Source organism: Argopecten irradians, chromosome 1 (genome assembly GCF_041381155.1).
Source record: "Argopecten irradians isolate NY chromosome 1, Ai_NY, whole genome shotgun sequence".
Taxonomy (NCBI): Eukaryota; Metazoa; Mollusca; class Bivalvia; order Pectinida; family Pectinidae; genus Argopecten; species Argopecten irradians.
In genome coordinates this window covers 42,390,824-42,409,812 of record NC_091134.1, presented here as the reverse complement: position 1 = coordinate 42,409,812, position 18,989 = coordinate 42,390,824, and the positions used below count along the sequence as shown (strand labels likewise).

Genomic DNA, 18,989 nt, shown 5'->3' with positions numbered 1-18,989 from the left:
GACGTGACCGCCCTATAGCTAGGGATGATCTCGAGATCTCTCTAGATTCAACGTCGTGAGTGATAATAGAGGATCGTTGAGTTTAAGTCAGGATGGGGGTTGATACCCACATGGGACTTGGGATTTAGCCACCTTAAATATACTGACACTTACGTAACACGATCACACCCTATTGCAGGGGGAAACTATCAGACGGCCCAAGAGTCATATTAATTAGGGACAAGATTTCTATATTTGGACCTTTAAAGCACTTTCGAACTCTTAGAGTGAATCTATTCTGGACCGACTATCTGGAGCATAGGAGGCTTTGCTAGGTTTTAGGGGATCAATTGATTCCCCTTTTGTAGGTGGTCCTGCGGGATCCCTACATGCACTCCTTCGGTTCGTCAGAACGTGATACTTAGGAGAATAGAGGGGTAAAAAAAAGATGGGTGGACAAACTAAAAAACAACAGCTGACTTAAGATGCAATGTCTGATTTCAACACACAGACACTCCTTATAACCTCTTCCGTCTTCAATAGAGGTGATAATAAGGGAATCTGTGTTTTTAATCTAGATTGTCTATTAAGCCGTCGGCCGTGATTCACATATTGTTTGTTGTCGGCTATATTTACGTAGACCAGCAATCTTACAGCTTATGAACAACTCAGAAGTTACGGATAGAGACCAAGCATTTAGGCAGAGAAGAAGGAGATAAGAAGAAAAATCATAACACGAACACTATAATGCACTCTTTTTAGACACTCGAGCCGTTGCTATTGAAGGCGCAAGCAGACAGGTGCAATTTACACAGCCGACTAGTGAATGTCGTCATTTAGCTTATCGTGATTACACATTTCCATAATTGAATTTACTTCAACAACAAAAAACATTATTACTTCTCTTAATCACGCTCAATTATTTCGTTTCTAGGTAGATGATATCAGACAGGATGCATGTTTAAGAGAGTCTACTACACAGAACGATTTTAGGGGACACCAACAAAAGGCACTGGACTAGAAGGGGACTTATCTAGGGGCGATGAAGGTGGTTTTCGTTCTAATAGCTCCTTAGTTAAGACATAAATTTTGACGGGGCATTGTTTTCCATTGATTCATTATACTCTATCCATGAAGTCTATTTTAGTCAGTTAGTTTATTGCCATAAGTTGGTTAAGCAATTTTGTGCGACATACTACAGTCTTTTCTTTACAGACGCATCTATTGATTTATACAGCACTCTTTATTATTAGTTGACAAGATATTGACATATGAATTTGCAAGTTTACTGGCAAAATTGTATCACATCAAATAGAGATACCTTTTCTATTATTAGTGAATATGAAGGTTTAGGATCTCTGTTATGTCGACACATAGTGTTGGTCTCGACCAGGAACAGGATCAAGGGCCTTCTGCTAGCAGATTCAAGGACAACTTGTCAAATCGTGCAATATCTCCGTAAATCTGACCATATGTTGCTTTGTAAAATAACATTAGTGGGACACTGAGCCGATAATTGCGAATGCATTTTTGTTAATAGTTTTGTCTGTTGCAGCCATTCCTTCACTTCACTGAAACATAGTGGAAAATGATTGTTCAAAGAGGCGATAATGTGGATGAAAAGCATACTTTGTGAAGGTCATGGTCAAATTATAGCCAGTCATTTGTTTGCGATATAGTTCGTCTGTGTTATTTAGCTATATAACAAACCATAATGAACACATTCAGCACAGAACACTGTCCAATAATGAGTTTATAATATCTAGTAACAAACAGTTAGTTTCCTGTCACCTTTCATAACATGTTGACATTTTGAATGTTCGTGGGTGATGGGCTTTATTAGTGACAGATATCAATGGTTTGGCTGCGGCATGTAGCATCCACACGGAAGTCACAGCATCTTTACATTTTGTATTTCTTGGTGTATATAAGTCAACGATCAATACATCAATAAGTTCTTATTTTCCGACATAGATACCAAGACTTTCAGCAAAACGAATCTCCAACATTTTCAGCTTACCATCATATTATTTTGAAAACTTCATGAAAACCATACATAATATATTTTTAGTGACCAATGTTTGGCATTGTTATTGTTATTTTCCTATTTAAAATCAGGGTCATTAATGGAAATAGTATGTGTACAACGTGCTGTGGTACAACCACAAGAGTGGAAACTTCCACTTTTATAAACTATGATGTGTCTCGAGCAGGGGACAAAACCCAGATTGACTCAACGATCATTACATCAATTAGTTCTTATTTTCCGGATACCAAGACAAAAACGAATCTCAATATTATCAGCTTACCATCATATTATTTTGAAAACTTCATGAATACCATACATAATATATTTTTAGTGACCAATGTTTGGCATTGTTATTGTTATTTTCCTATTTAAAATCAGGGTCATTAATGGAAATAGTATGTGTACAACGTGCTGTGGTACAACCACAAGAGTGGAAACTTCCACTTTTATAAACTATGATGTGTGTCTCGAGCAGGGGACAAAACCCAGATTGACTCTGTCAATTAAAAACCTTGCTATGCCCCGTTCATGTATATATACGGTATTTCATGTATACTATCTAGTATGCGGATTCATGAAAGGACGGCTCACGGAGCAGCGTAGTGCCCCGATGTCACAATTTATTGCGTTGTTGTTGGAACTGGTGCTAGGTACAGTGGTTATCCTGCTATAGTTGACAACTAATGCCATTTCGTTATGCTCCAGTAGACCGCCGAGACACCCACCAACGGATAGCACTTTCTCACAAGGGCCAACAATCCCACCCCTTCTTGACTTCCCACATTATACCATTGGTCATTGATTCGGCAAGGGGACAAACCCCCCCCCCTAATTTCACCAGCTGTTTCCGAAAACCGTACTCTCATTACTCAAACATGACCATAGCGATTAAACATATGAAGCAAAAGCACCTAAATTTTAGCATCCTATGTCCTTACTTTTATTGATTGCCCATCTAATAAATAGCAGCATGACACATTATTGTGTCCACGCATTGGCGACGATTTGCCACAACAGAAAATCAGAAACTCCACTTGCAAGGTTAAAAGCTTCAAGTCATTCGAAAGGGGAACACAATTTCTCCCCAGATAGACTCTCACAAACGACATTAGACAAATTCAACTCACTGATCGAAAAAATACAAAAGCAGCCAATGTTTTAGATACATCAACATGCAAATACCATTACAAACGCCTCAGTTTAACTTACCCTTGTACACTGCAGTTAATGTTGACACCCTTACAGACATATGAAACTATACCCCCCATTACAACATCTTTTTTGGCATAATTAACGTATGATGATAGAGCATACACATTTTGCAATTTATCACTCCCATTACTGACACCTGGGCCTACCATGCATGGAATGTCCGTCGGTCCCGGGATATAGTTTTACAGTTCCCCCTAGAGCGAGGAGCACGATGTCCACCTCTATGGACCAGCGGTTTTACATGTATGTTTGGGGTGTTCGGCTAAATGTAGTCAGTGGAACTGTGTGCATGGGAGTTAGTGCTTGATATCCTGTAGGCTAAACGGGCGAAGCACACCCAAGCAACAACCAGGTGAAGTCTAGGTGCCATTACGTGGTCACATATGGCCTGTCAACGTTGAGGTAGTCTAAACTGGCACAGAAGGATGATCCAGAGACGTAGCCTGTGCTCGGTACATGCAACGCCAGGGGCGGGGTGAGCCAGGGTACAACCTTTAAGACGGATTGGTGTATCTTCAGGACGTTGGCAGGGGGACAGGAACGCCGTATTTAACTATCCTCTCCCTGTAGGGGCTGCACGCGTCAAATCAACTGTGCATTGAATGAGGCTTAGCTTCTGAAGGGTTATGAGGTGGCATGTATGATGACAAATTATTTTAGATAACCCTGGAGTCAAAGACTTACGAAGCTTAGCCTTTATACGAAAGCAAGGTCCAGGGTGGTCAGCAGGTCTAGTTACACGATGGGGGGGGGGGTTTCAACAGGGCTGAGATCATTACAAATACGTGACAGGTGCTCAGGTCAAACTAAAGGTCTAACATACGTTTCCGCCACTGACAGATTCTGGTTAAGGTAGTTCTTAAATGTACCTCAATTAGCAATCCTGACATCATTTCAAATATAGACAATTTATTTCAGAAAGGAAAAATACAAGTAGAGCGTGCTACATTACTACCAGCAAGTTTCTGATGTCAATACGCGTACTTTCATAGGGCAGCAATATATATTACTAGACAGCAGCCTACTGGGTCCGCATAGTGGCCGACTGCAGATGTCAACAGGACGTTAATTCAATTGTAAATGCTGACACTGCTGGTATAACAATGCGCATGTTTTTGATCTGGTTGATAAAAGTCAGGGACTAAATGGATTATTATGCTAGGAATTATTACAATCATTAATCAGAAGGTTTAAGTCGAATGATGGCATAGTCTCTGTAACGATGTAGAAAGAATGGCACCCGGTCTACAGTCAGCTTGCTTAATGAGTAAACACGATAACGAACAATTCGCCAGTAGTGAAGAAGGCCCGATTAGTTCTGTAAAGTCTGCAGTCTGAGGAACACCTAGTTGCAAATCTGGGGAGCGCTTCGTAAAATTTAACACCTGTTTCCGAGACGTAGACTTAAAATGTCATGGTTGGGCTGTTTTGTTGAAAAGAGAAAATGTAACCGACAGTTGCCGTAAAAACACTAATGTGGGGACTGAATCTCAGGACGTGGTGATTGCAAAAAAGTATGTCTTGGGCAACATAGAAATATGAGCTTCAGAACCTGATAGAGACAGAGGATTCCAAATGCGTTTATTATAAGAACTAAAGGTGCAGAAGAAGTTTCGGTGGCCTAGACCGAAAACAACAACAACGTATGTTGAGTCTGTCAGTACAGGTCAGGAAGACCTCGTGCAAGGGGCGCCAATCAGACTCAGGTAACACGGTTTGAGGAATAGTTTTACAAAATGTTTCTTTCGTAGCATGGTTAACTGTGGCGGGTTCAAAATTTATCAAGTGCAACGAACATAAGTACATACATTTGTTTGAAGAAGTCATGTCAGGGTGTCATAGGTTACCTTGACAAGTTTCAGTATCTTCTGCGGTCGCGATGAAACTAGTATGAATTTTTTCGGGCATTGCAAAAGTGGTAAAACCGCGGGGTGAAACTCATTCCATATCCGGATTTAAATAACAAACCCACCAATATAACAACACTCTGCGTCAAAGAAGAGTTTTTCATGAACAGTGACTGCGTTGAAGGATGTGGCACATTAGAACTTGAGATAAGTTCATATCCTTTGTTTGTTTGTTTGAATATTACACGTCACTGGTTCTTATCAACTGGTTGATCCAAGCGGTTTTCTAACATTCTTTGAACCGGGCATGTTCAGGCCGAGGTAATATGCCCCAACTTCAGACTCCACTACGTGAACATGTCCAGAATCAGTGGGAGTGTTATTTCAAAATTTGTCGAGTTCACCATTTCCCGGTCCTGTTTAAATCACATACCCATCTTGACATTCAGCCCATACCCATAGTGACCCCCTAAACTAAATAAACCTCCACATCCATTGTACGAACACCTTTAATGGGAGGCCGTCAGGGATACATCTTCCAAGTCTCTAATTCCCAAAACAAGTACAAATCAAAAAACTGGTGTTTTCAGAACGTTTAGAGTTGGTATAAATGATTATTTATCTGTACCGGCCCCTTTTACTTAACCGATTGCCGTAATTCCCAAAGGCTACAATCTGTAAGGGTAAATGTAGTGACCCATTTAGTCCATGATTTTAATCAAAGAGCCGAAATCCGTCTGTAGCTAATGATAGTTCAAAAAAGTTATTCAGCTGGGCGGCCATCTTGGTTTCCGACAAAGTATACACTCATAAATATGAAAAATATATTTTACGCAACTTTCAAATCGATACTTGTAGAACTACTATAATATACGCAACAATATGTGTTTACCTGGAGCAGCATGTCCTGTCTACAAGTAACTGACATCATTAAAACAAAAAATTGTGTCCAAGAAGTTGTAAATCACAATACTTTTTCGGGACTTGTCAGGTTTCAATGTTTTTGCTCAATCCCCAAAACACCACACATTTGAAAAACTACGGGACGGCGCACGGCGCAATCTCCAGGTCTATCCTGACCCTTCGTTTCTGCCCGTTACCTCCCACTATACCCCCCGAACCATATGTAAAGGGAGGGCAACCGGCATGGGCTGGTCTGCACTAACATGCGGGACATATGTTCTTTATGCGTTCCGTAATGGAGGCTCGGCTACATCTTTCAGTCCAATTAAAACACAATATATCGATCTTACAGCGTTATTGATCTCTCCACATAAAAGGTTCTAATTACTATATTTCCCTGCTGGTATTACTAATTTGAAGATTACCAAAAAAACCTTGATAGGCTTTAACGTTTCAATCGCTTGGATATGTAGCTGCTAGCAAATCGTTTTTTTTAGGTTTCTTAAATATTTTTTGTATGAGTTTAAAAACAGTGTAAAAATACAAACCTATATTTTAATATGTCAAACCATTGTATGTTAAAAAATGGAGATTTAAAGATGGCGTATTTTGTTTTGTCAATACATGTATTCAAGTAGCAATGAAACAACGTAGCAAGTATCTTTTGTATCCTACATATTGTTCGAAACTTGCGGTAACCATTGCACGCCGACTTTGCATGCTTGTATGTCTCGTTCAACGAGAGGCTTGATTCACACATGTCTGTCCTAGCCAACAAGACTCTGGTTGAACGAGATTACTCATGAATGGCGATTGTTGTAAGGAAGCATGGTTTCTCCAACCGATCGCGAATGAAGGTACGTTACGTTAATAAATAAACATATTTGAAAGTGCAAATGCTTTAATTAGATGTTTGAGTCAGTGATTATACTTAAGTTATGATCAACCGCTGCCGATGTATATCATAACAGCGTCGAATACCTTTGCAGATTCATGCATAAAATAACAAGCCATACGATAACGTTAATCTGTCACCATGATGATTTCTAGTAAAAGCGAAGTATCTTGAAACATATATCGGCGAATTTCGCTAAAACTATATTGCAAAATTGAAAAATATTCGATTTTATTTATAGAATTTCCCAAATATTTTATTCAAATAACGGGATGTCACGGGAGGTCATGTAAAAGTCTATGCAAATACACGGAGTTGAAAAACAAAGATAAAGAAGAAAAAATCGGGACCGCAGAATTTTATGCAAATAACCGAAATATTCAAATAACCGTTATTCGATTATGTGGAGTCCTCTGTATATATATGTAACGTTACTGCACAATTTCTGATGTTGACTTTAGGGTGGGAACTTAATTACTACTCTCTCTCTGATACGTCATGTGGTTTTTTTCCCTCTGTTGTAATTCTACATTTGTTCCTTTACGATTATTTCCCTGATTTATTTATGTAAAAGTATTTAACGGGATAGAAAATAGAATCCAGTACCTCTGAAAACCAGCCAGATGCACAGGTTCTTCCAAAACATCAATATGATTGAGCTACCTACATGCTCGCTTACGATCGACCCAGTCAAATTTCGCTGTACATTCCTCTCTTCTGAAAGTCTTTACCTTCAATTTGTTTGTTTAATTAATTAACGTCCTATTAACAGCCAGGGTCATTGTCATTGTATAGTGGAACTCTTGCCCTTTTTTAATAGTGCTTTATTGCTGAAGCATTCTGCCAAGGACACCAAGCAACACACCCCACCTGGTCACATTATACTGGCAACGGGCAAACCAGTTGTCCTGCTCCCTGTATGCTGAATGCTAAGCAGGAGCAGAAACTTCCAATTTTATAGACTTATGGTGTGTCTGGGCGAGAGGAGAGAACCTACCTCACAGGGGCGAGTGCTTGACCAAAGGCCAAAAGTGAGGTGGTGTTACGAGAGACATTAGGAAAAACTAAGGTACTTTACCCTCAAACTGACATAATTAACAGACCTTAATTAAAAAACCTAGGACTTAAGAACACTAGATATAGCTAGTTGCTCTTACAATATGTTAATTTTGAAATACACTTTAATTAAGTGACTTGTGTAAAGTACCATTTACAGTCAAATAATCCCCACTTCTGGGTGATCATTATGTCATATTTTGACATGATTTTTGTGACATCACTATCAAACTTAAAGGAATGAGAGCCTAATCAATGGTAAATCATACTTTACCAAGGTTGCTTCGGTATTTTTAAACCCATTTATTGAGCAACCTGGTTGTTGATAATCAATATATTTAATTAATCCAATCCAGTCACATTAGAAGTTTCTATACAATTACATACTTACAAATCTTTAAAAGTACATAAAGCTTTAATTTTTCAAAATGTATTCGAAAAATTGATTTGATAATCTTGTCCAAAAAGTTATAAGCTTACCCATGATAGTTATCTTATCACGTCCTGGAAATTTTAGATAGATACATTACAGAGATAACAGAGATAAATTAAATGTTAATTTCCTAAATATATATCATCTTTAAACTTTTTTTTGTCCCAAAGATGAATTTGGCCGCAAAATATCTTTCTTTGTAAAAGTATACTTAAAAATCTTGAAGCATCTTCCTTAGTTGTCTTAAAGAACATGTGTTATATATTCAGCATTTTGTATCTTTTGTCTATTTCAGATTGCTAAGGTGCTGTATACAGTGATGATTTAGAGATCTTGATGGTTTACAGTCCACTGTATATTGACTGCACTACAAACAACATGCTGCGGATTTGACTTCTATCACACAAACCCAAATATATGTATATGTCCAATCTGTTGTAATGGCAAGCCTTGACCCATATCAGGATGTTGAACATCCACAGGATTCAACAGATAGCAAGCCTTCAAGATCGAATAATCTGCCAGGAAGAAGAAAAAGACTTTTGGATAGATCTGATGAAATTGATGAAGGAGTTTGCAATGAATATGGGCAATGTACCAGTGTCCCGGACCTGGTTACTATGGCCAGCTCACTCGACCATACACCAACATTCTGTGACTCCATGAACAGTGATGAACTACCAGATGTGGTCAGTCCAAGGGCAGACCACCCAGACAATTTACCTATTGATTGTAATTTTTTTAAGAAAGGCAGAGAAAAAAGTGAAACAGCTACGTCAGACAGAGGATGTGGTATTTTAAAATGGAACCCCTCAACATTGGACAAAGGTCCAGAACAAGCCCCATATATCAGAAGTGTCAGTTTTCAAGACCATGAAAATGGTGAGGATGATAATTCCAACAACAATGAGGCTAAAAGTCGGCGTCGAAGTTACAAAGACTCGGGATATGGGTCAGATGGAAGTAAGAATAATTCTATGGGCTCCCAGAACCATGAAGGTGAAGTCTTTGATAACCATGAAGAACATTCAATGAAGGTTCTTCAGGAAAAAATGAATTCCAGTTCAAATAGTGATGCATTACCAAATCTTAGTATCCTGTCATCAGGAACACCTACCAACTCTCTACCCTCTCAGTCCAGTGCAGAAAGTGGCTCTACTGTGTCGGGACATAAACTGCAATATGAATCTCCATTTTCAGATACCACTAGGGAAGATGCAAATATGCCTATACTTTCTGTGTTTGGTAAGGAGGAAAGTGAGGACAATTTTGCTGGCAATATTCCACTTGTAAGCATGTTATCATCCAGGGATAACATGAAAGATTCCTTGAATTACGTAAAGAATGGCAGCATGCCAAGTAATGTGAGTGCAGGCATTGACAGTAGTGTTTGTCTTCCTACTGATATCTCGGGCATGCCTGATCCAAGCTATCAAACACCATCTTATGATCTTGTTTTTAGTAAATATATACGTGGGGAACAAATACCGTCTACTAATGTGGAGTCCCAGGCACCACAATCTAGTGAAGAAGCTGAAGCGCTGCCCAGATCTCCATTCAGTATGCTTATTCAAATGATCCAGAATGATAAATCTTTACTAGAGAGACACTTGGAGGACCCATTGGAATTTCTCAACTTGCTGGAAACTTATAAATTATCACCAAACTCACCTTCGCCATGTAAGTTATATTCTTCTGTGTGAATAATAGTGAAATACTCCCTCTAATGTGGTACATGAACTTATTAATTTACCACTTACTTAGAAATGTTTTCTCTAAATGGTAACTATGAATATAAATTGATTGTTGAATTTAAAACACCTAAGAGAGCAGTTTACTACTGTTTATCATGTCCTCCACTTTATCCCCTACCACAGCCAATATACGGTTAGTAAGATGTGAACATAATTTATTGTAAACGCATAGACAAGAAACAAAATTTGATTTTGTGACTGTTATGATATTAACATTAATGTGAAGATGTTACTTTTTATTTCTAGACCAGACACCTAACCAAGGCAAGCCTAAGCAGCAAAATGAGGTGAGGAGTTAGTCAACATTTCTTATGACTTAGTAACTCCCTTCTGGAAATCATCGGAAACCTTTGAGACATTATTATATTGTTTGTGACACAAATGATGGAGTAGGGTAAGATTGGTTTCTCCAAAGGTTTTTGCAGGGTTCTCAACATAGTTCTTAATGTGATATGCTGTTTAATTTATGTTTGCTTTGGATTTGCTTTGAGTTGTGGTTTATCTTCAAATAAGAATTATGAGTATTTGTAAAATATTGCCCTTTTCTCTCTGGAGTAATTTTGTAATATTTTTTTCTCCCTACATAGATATACAGTACTTCATTTCCATTTTTCAGAGTACTACCATTGACCTTGAGTACATTTCACGGTGCCGCGACAGTTCCTGTACTGACACCAAGTGTAACAGGGTATGTTTTACAGTACTACATATTAGCAAAAATATTTGTTAATTATTATTGATTGTTATTTACCAGATATGCACTAAAACAAATCTTCCTCATCACTTTTTTGAAAAATCAAGGAAGATTATTTCAGTTGAATATCAGTCAGATATTATAATAATTATAAATTATTAACACTCAAAAGTATGAAATCTGACATTGTTACAGGTACGAGAGGCTGTGATTGGTCTGACGCAGGCACTGGCTGGACAATGGTCACTGGAGTGTAACACTACCCTCCAACAGGTGGGCCACGCCCTCTACCATCACACACTTAGTTGTTGTCAATATCTGTACAAATGTGCAGTACCTATGTGTCATCTCCTACGCAGGTAATTCTCATAGAAACTGAAATTCCAACTCTAGGACAAACTAAAAATTATTGTAAAATACCTTGTTATCAGACTGGCAAAAGTCTTGTAAAAGTTGAATTGAAGGTAAATTCATGTTCAAGCCTATTTCGATTTACTCTCTTCTACTTCTAGAATTCAATTTCCTTCTGATCAATTAGTTTGTAACTCACCTCTGAAAGCTTTTCCATCTACATGTATAAGAAATTCTCTTAAGAGTGCACAATTGAGTTGACCTCAGGTTTATACTTTTCTCATTTCTTACTGTTACAGTTATTCCAGCGGGATTGAGGAAGTGTCTCAGTTCCTACTCTGCCAGAGTTTGCCCTGTATCAGTCTTGGCCAGAGATTTAAAGATTACCCAGCCAGAGGAGAGTTCCTAGAGGTAAAGGGATCATGCAGGGAATGAGAGGTTCTGGGAGGGGGTGAAAAGGGGGGGGGGGAGGTAAAGGAGGTAAATATAGCATGGAAATTATATAGTAAAACAAATGCTGCCTTCAGTCTTTTTAAATCATCTTTTGCCTGTGGTCGGTCCTTCCATCTGTTTGTTTATCAAACTCAGAAAATTCTAATTCAGAAAACTCGAAAAACTCAGATAATACAAAGTAAATTTTTGGTCAGAATGACAAAAATCATACATAAAACATTTGTATAAATCGAATTGAGATTTTTTGGACAACAAGATTACCGAAAATGCAGATTTTTCCACAAATATGCCGTAAAACAGCATTTCAAAAGCTTCTTACAACTACAAAAACACGGGAAAATTGTTAAATGTTTAGCATTGAACCAAAGTTATATTTTATCAACAATCATCAGCAATAATCATTTGTAAAGCTACAGTTCATGTTCATTACTTACATAAACATTACCTCGACTGAATAGCGACCTGATACAAAACAGGTGCTCTCGTCCAGCCTGTCACATGCATGGTGTGAACACTCGAATGGAACTAATCTCTTACCACCTTGCAATGTGTTCCAAATGCAATCACAACTTGGAGCCGCACAAGATCACTGTTTTTATAGAGCGATGCTACAATTATTTAGGTGTGAGCAATGTTAGTGCTTTGAACTTTTTACTCGGCAAAATAGACTTTACACTGTTCACCAGCCACCATCGTTTGATCATGAGTTGATATGCGCAGAATTACTTTCTACATAATTTCCTATGAAAACGTGTCTCAATTACGTAAGTTATGTCTGTTATTTATATGTGAGTGAAAAATCTGCTGTGAGTGCAGTTGATGAATTGATATTTTAGATTTATTTTGATTTTATTGTTATAATTTTGCAACCACCATCGACGATTCTGATAGCTTTCTTGCTCACATCGTTTTACGACATGAAACAAGCAGATCTATTACCAAGTAAATTACTAAGAACGTCAGTAGACTTAATTGAGAACTCGCTTAATTCAAACACTTGGATAAATCAAAGTTTTATCTCTGTTCTTTGATTTCGTATTAACCGAGTTCCATTATAGGTTACCCTAGGGTCTTAATGCATTTTGTGACCGATTGGCCACCAACTTGGATTTTGATAGTTGAAGTTTGTTACTTCTATTTCTAAGAAAGCACTGTAGAAGGGATCTGTGTCATATTTTCATGTGTACCGTATTTTCCGGACAATAAACCGCACCTGTGGATAAGCCGCAGAGGTCTTTTTTACGATTTTTTCAGGTTTTGTACACGTATAAGACGCACCGTTATATAAGCCCACGACGTAATAATGCAAAAACATGGTCAGATTTTGGTTTTCGTCCACGGATAAGCCGCACTGGTGTATTAGCTGCACTCCCGATTTTCAAGGAAAAAAGTCGCGGCTTATACTCCGGAAAATATGGTAGATTCTTTGTACCAATCAATACACAAGATTGCCAATCGCCGCAATCTTGGATTTTGATAGTTGAAGTTTATTACCACAAATTCTCGGAAAATACTGAAGGCCTCATTCTCAAATTTCATATGTATAGGCTCCACATAAGCCCTAGATTTGCTTAATACATTTTGGGACAACAAGATGTCCAACAGGCCACCCTCTTAGATTTTGATTGCTATTGTTTTTCTTCTTATCATCGTTTATGACGATTGTACATGTAGTCTTGCAAATAATATGTTTTGTATGAACTAATGGTAAATGGAACTTGGAGAGTATTTTAACAATATGACAACCCACCCTGTTTCAGTTCACCACCCCTGGTTACACTGACGCCGTCCCTAGTCCCGAGATGATCCTCATCACCACGTTTGGTAACTACGGTAATGTGGCCATGTTTACTGAAGAAGAGGAGAAAGTGGACAGCAGAGACTTGATACTTAAGCGCGTAAGTTGGAAGCCTTGTTAGGTTCTAATCACTTCTAGACCTGTTGCCTTACATGTTCCTGATGCTTTACCAGTCATCTGTATGGTGAATGCAAAATTTCCTAGTCATCAAAACTTTTCACACATACTGATACAGGTAAAGCGGTTTAAAAAGTCAAAAAAAGTTTAATGATAACTTACAAAAACCAATAAAACTTTGATCTAATATTGCCAATGTTCTTTATCAACTCTTAATGTCAAAACTTATAACTTTCAAATGATGTTCTTTTAAGAAAACTAAATTTGGTGTTATTTATATGTAGGTGTTGAAGAAAGATCGTGGTAGAAGCAACTTGATGGAGGTTTACAGGAAGCTGATTGGTTGTGGGCACCAACGTATAGTTCCCCACATGTGGCTCTACAACACGGCTGACTACTTATACACATGTACAGAATTCATGTGTGGTAAGCATTGATAATCACTGAATTACCATTACAATAAAGTTGTGCTTGAGTTGTAAATATTGATGGGAATATATATCTCCGGGCCAAAAGGGTATTACTTTGTTTTCACTTGTAGTGTCCAGTTTAAAAGGTATGAAATGTAACACTTTTATAAGGGAAGGTTTTATTTTGATACAATTATAATTTCTACTGCCAAAAAGAATTTCATACTGCAAATTTTTCTTTTTACGATTTATTTTTTTTCATTGATGAAATCTGGCATGCAGGCCTTCATATTATAGATGTTTAACACATATTTCCTTAGCTGTATAGTGAAGTGTAACACATATTTCCTTAGCTGTATAGTGAAGTGTTGCGATACCTGTATATTTCCTTAGCTGTATAATGAAGCGTTTTGATACCTGTATGTTTACCTAGATGTATAGTGAAGCGTTTTGATACCTGTATGTTTCCTTAGCTGTATAGTGAAGCATTTTGATACCTGTATGTTTCCTTAGCTATATAGTAAAGTGTTTTGATACCTGTACGTTTCCTTAGTTGTATAGTGAAGTGTTTTGTGTTACAGGTGGTACACTAGAAGAGTACCAAGATCTCCACATGTTCCTGAGACCTGATGAGGCTACCTTTATCATGCAGCAGTTACTTAGCGCTCTGACATTCCTTCATGAAAAGCAAATCATTTACCTATACTGGACAGGTAAGCAAACAAGTATATTGGTAAACAGTTTTCCCAAATATCTGAAAAACATTGCATTCCATTTGTCTCATATTATCATGTGTCTTTTTGTTTACTAAATGGTTTGATATAGAGAATCAGTTAGATATCAGTACCTGATAAAAGAATCAGGCCTATTGGACCTCTTTTGTAAACAATGTTGCTTGTTTTTCAGCCTCCAATGTGTTGTTTAAGGACACAATACGTAACCAGGTATACTTGTCCAATTTATCAATGTCACTCATCAGGAATGATAAAGCAGATGTGGTTTTCCACAAAAGTACACTTCCGGCCTGTATCGTACCCCCTGAGGTAAGCTTTCTATATATAAAAATTTGCAAAAATCATAGAGAGTAAGGAACAAAATTTTCCTGTTATAAATTATGAAATGTGGAAATTTTGAAAATTTTTGTCATTTTTTGCCAAGTTTTTGTCTATGAAACTATAGATTGCATCCTTGAACAAACTTAATATTTACTGAGAATATGTCTGCACTTCCAATTCATCTTTAGGAGAAATATAAAGTTTGTTCAAGGATGCGCTCTATGGTTTTTAAAAAACAGTTATTATAGTTGAATCAGGGATGTAATAAATATAACAAATTAATCACTAAATAACAGTTTTCAAGGATTTAAGGGCCAAAAAGGGCCCAGCCCATACCATACATAGTCCTTTGTATACTATGTTATGTATGCAATATGATTTATCTAGACTAAAGCAAAACCAAAAGAGATGTACAAATTATTATGTATATGCCTCATACTGTTCCCATTATTCCTTAAGATTGTGGCCTGTGACAGTTATATAAAGCTGGAGGAGAGATCAGACATATGGGGAGCAGCTTGTCTGTTTGCAGAGATGCTGACTGGAAAACAGATGTGGCACCACTTACGGCACTCCAGTCGGGAAGCTATATTTAAAGCGGTATAATGTCATTTGTATTTTATCTAATTTTATGTAAAGGTTCAGAATCAATTGATTCATCATAATCAAGAAATTTATCTACTTAAAACAAGTAACGTATATGTTAAAAGAGCTAGTGAATCCAAAATAGATGATCATCCTTATCTGTTCATACTTTCAATGATAGAATTACTTTGATGCACTGTAATATAACGGTTCTGGATCAGATCGATTTCTGGCAAACAGAGAGCTGTACTGGTTTTGAACCAAGGTCTGGCTGCGCATATTCTGCATTTATGTTAGAGTAATATTTTACCAAAAAAAATGTCATTTATCCAAGAATATTTACAGTTTGCGCTGACATGGACTCAATAACCATGCTTTCTAGTATTATCATTATCAGAGTATAATGATAGCACAACACGTGCGGCAATTCTATTGTTATGGGAACAGTCGATGGCGTAGCAACGTGGGGTCATGACCCCACTTTTGATGGGAACATATGAATGACTCGATTCCAATCAGCTGTTCAATTGAATTCGTTGACGAAGACGAGAGAGAAAAAAATAGGGGTATTTTAATAACAAATATGCAACTGCCGCGAGAATAAATTATATTCATTTACGTGAAAAACTGTAAATATAAGGAAAAGATTTTTATTTTGTTGAGGTTATTAGGGTATAATGATAATGAAGCTGGTGTAAATTTTATGTAACCCCGGCGAATACACATGCTCCATTATCATTATACCCTTATAACCTCAACAAAATAAAAATCTATACCTTAAGTAAAGATAGAATTGCTGTTAATAGAATGGTTAAAAAAACTTCTTGTGTAAGGTGTATAACACTAAAAGACTTACCCCAGACTCTAGGTTTATGTAGGGGTAAATGGTAGGATTTCTGTAATAACATAAAAGACTTACCCCAGACTCTAGGTTTATGTAGGGGTAAATGGTAGGATTTCTGTAATGACATAAAAGACTTACCCCAGACTCTAGGTTTATGTAGGGGTAAATGGTAGGATTTCTGTAATAACATAAAAGACTTACCCCAGACTCTAGGTTTATGTAGGGGTAAATGGTAGGATTTCTGTAATGACATAAAAGACTTACCCCAGACTCTAGGTTTATGTAGGGGTAAATGGTAGGATTTCTGTAATAACATAAAAGACTTACCCCAGACTCTAGGTTTATGTAGGGGTAAATGGTAGGATTTCTGTAATGACATAAAAGACTTACCCCAGACTCTAGGTTTATGTAGGGGTAAATGGTAGGATTTCTGTAATGACATAAAAGACTTACCCCAGACTCTAGGTTTATGTAGGGGTAAATGGTAGGATTTCTGTAATGACATAAAAGACTTACCCCAGACTCTAGGTTTATGTAGGGGTAAATGGTAGGATTTCTGTAATGACATAAAAGACTTACCCCAGACTCTAGGTTTATGTAGGGGTAAATGGTAGGATTTCTGTAATGACATAAAAGACTTACCCCAGACTCTAGGTTTATGTAGGGGTAAATGGTAGGATTTCTGTAATGACATAAAAGACTTACCCCAGACTCTAGGTTTATGTAGGGGTAAATGGTAGGATTTCTGTAATGACATAAAAGACTTACCCCAGACTCTAGGTTTATGTAGGGGTAAATGGTAGGATTTCTGTAATGACATAAACGTTGTAACATAATAAAAGACCACTGTTAATATGACTTTAATAAACCAAACTGAAACAGACTACAACTGTTTATAGAAAAGATTTTCTTCTGTATGGTTCATGCTAATGTCTAAGGTATATTGTACGAGGTGAGAAGAGTGTGTCTTATTTTACATTACAGGTGATGAGTAATGTGGACAACATGATGACGGCCACCAAACACACAGTACCACCACAAGTCAGAAATCTCTTGATGGATAATTGTTGGCAGGTAAATAATTAAACAGATTAAAGAACTATTCCTCATTTTGCTCTAATGAATTTTAGCAAGAATACTATGTAGCATGTTTGTATTGTTAAATATATTTCTCAAATTCTCGTTTTGTTTCCACAGCACAACATAGAAAACAGGATTACAGTGACTGCTCTCCAGGACAAACTGACTCAACTACTCCATCATCGGTAGAACCGACTAGCAGACCATCTCCTTAATCATTTGTAACATTCATCTGACGTATCACCTTGTATTTCATCTACCGGATTACCTGTAGCTTCGTCTAGCAGCTTATCTACCCAGTCATCTGTCACTGGCATTGTCTAGCAAGTCATCTGTCACTGGCATTATCTAGCAAGTCATCTGTCACTGGCATCGTCTAGCAAGTCATCTGTCACTGGCATCGTCTAGCAAGTCATCTGTCACTGGCATCGTCTAGCATGTTTTAAGGATACAGGATTTAAGACTTAACATTTAATTTGCCTTTGATATGATATCTCTTTGTGGCTCCATCATGTAGGAAGATTGATAGCTCTTTAATAGTGACTCCGTCATGTAGGACCTTATAGGTTTGGTGATGTGATTGAAAAGACAGAGCTGTTGTAAATAATGTGTTCATATGTGTAGGAAAGAGGAGAATAGTAATTGAACAAAACCTAGAACAACTAGAACAGTAGGGTTCATATTTAAACTGTTAAACATCACAACGACTCAGATTTCAAATGTTTGATTAATTATGTTAGATTTATTTTCAAATATTTGTAGGGCTTAAATTTTACCTAAAAATCTCTAAAAGCAAGAAAGACGTATAACCATTTGTCTATCTATCTAAAATAGCATATTCAAATCTCATTTTGTCCGTGGTCCGTCCGTTAACAATTCTTGTTATCGCTATTTCTCAGAAAGTACGGAAGGGATCTGTCTTACATTTCATATGTAGGTTCCCCTAGGGCGCTAGTTGTGCATATTGGGACCAATCGGTCAACAAGATGGCCACCAGGCAGCCATCTTGGATTTTGATACTTAAAGTTTGTTATCGCTATTTCTCAGAAAGTACTGAATGAATCTGTCTCAAATTTCATATGTAGGTTCCCCTAGGGCTCTAGTTGTGCATAATGCGTTTTTGGATCGATCGGTCAACAAAATGGCCGCCAGGCAGCCATCTTGGATTTTGATAGTTAAAGATTGGTATCGCTATTTCTCACAAAGTACTGAAGGGATCTTTCTCAAATTTCATATGTAAGTTCCCCTAGGGCTCTAGTTGTGCATAATGCGTTTTTGGATCGATCGGTCAACAAAATGGCTGCCAGGCTGCCATCTTGGAATTTGATAGTTAAAGTTTGTTATCACTATTTCTCAGAAAGTATTGAATGAATCTCTCTCAAATTTCATATATAGGTTCCCCTAGGGCTCTTGTTGTGCATATTTCGATTTGGGACCGATTGATCAACAAGCTGGCCGCCAAGGAGCCATCTTGGATTTTGATAGTTGAAGTTT

General features: G+C 37.5%; 1 protein-coding gene across 1 annotated transcript in view; it reads left to right on the top strand.

Annotated features, from left to right (window-relative positions):
- The window catches only part of LOC138328568 (probable serine/threonine-protein kinase ndrC), a 32,254-nt gene extending 13,265 nt beyond the window's left edge, over positions 1–18,989 (top strand). Inside the window, exons 2-13 of the mRNA XM_069275441.1 lie at positions 8,650–10,034; positions 10,355–10,395; positions 10,725–10,796; positions 10,998–11,161; positions 11,453–11,564; positions 13,367–13,504; positions 13,806–13,947; positions 14,513–14,644; positions 14,838–14,974; positions 15,446–15,586; positions 17,400–17,489; positions 17,613–18,989. Of these exons, the coding sequence (XP_069131542.1) occupies positions 8,795–10,034; positions 10,355–10,395; positions 10,725–10,796; positions 10,998–11,161; positions 11,453–11,564; positions 13,367–13,504; positions 13,806–13,947; positions 14,513–14,644; positions 14,838–14,974; positions 15,446–15,586; positions 17,400–17,489; positions 17,613–17,684 (2,481 nt within the window). The 5' untranslated portion in view covers positions 8,650–8,794 and the 3' untranslated portion in view covers positions 17,685–18,989. The remainder of the gene's footprint in view (positions 1–8,649; positions 10,035–10,354; positions 10,396–10,724; positions 10,797–10,997; positions 11,162–11,452; positions 11,565–13,366; positions 13,505–13,805; positions 13,948–14,512; positions 14,645–14,837; positions 14,975–15,445; positions 15,587–17,399; positions 17,490–17,612) is intronic.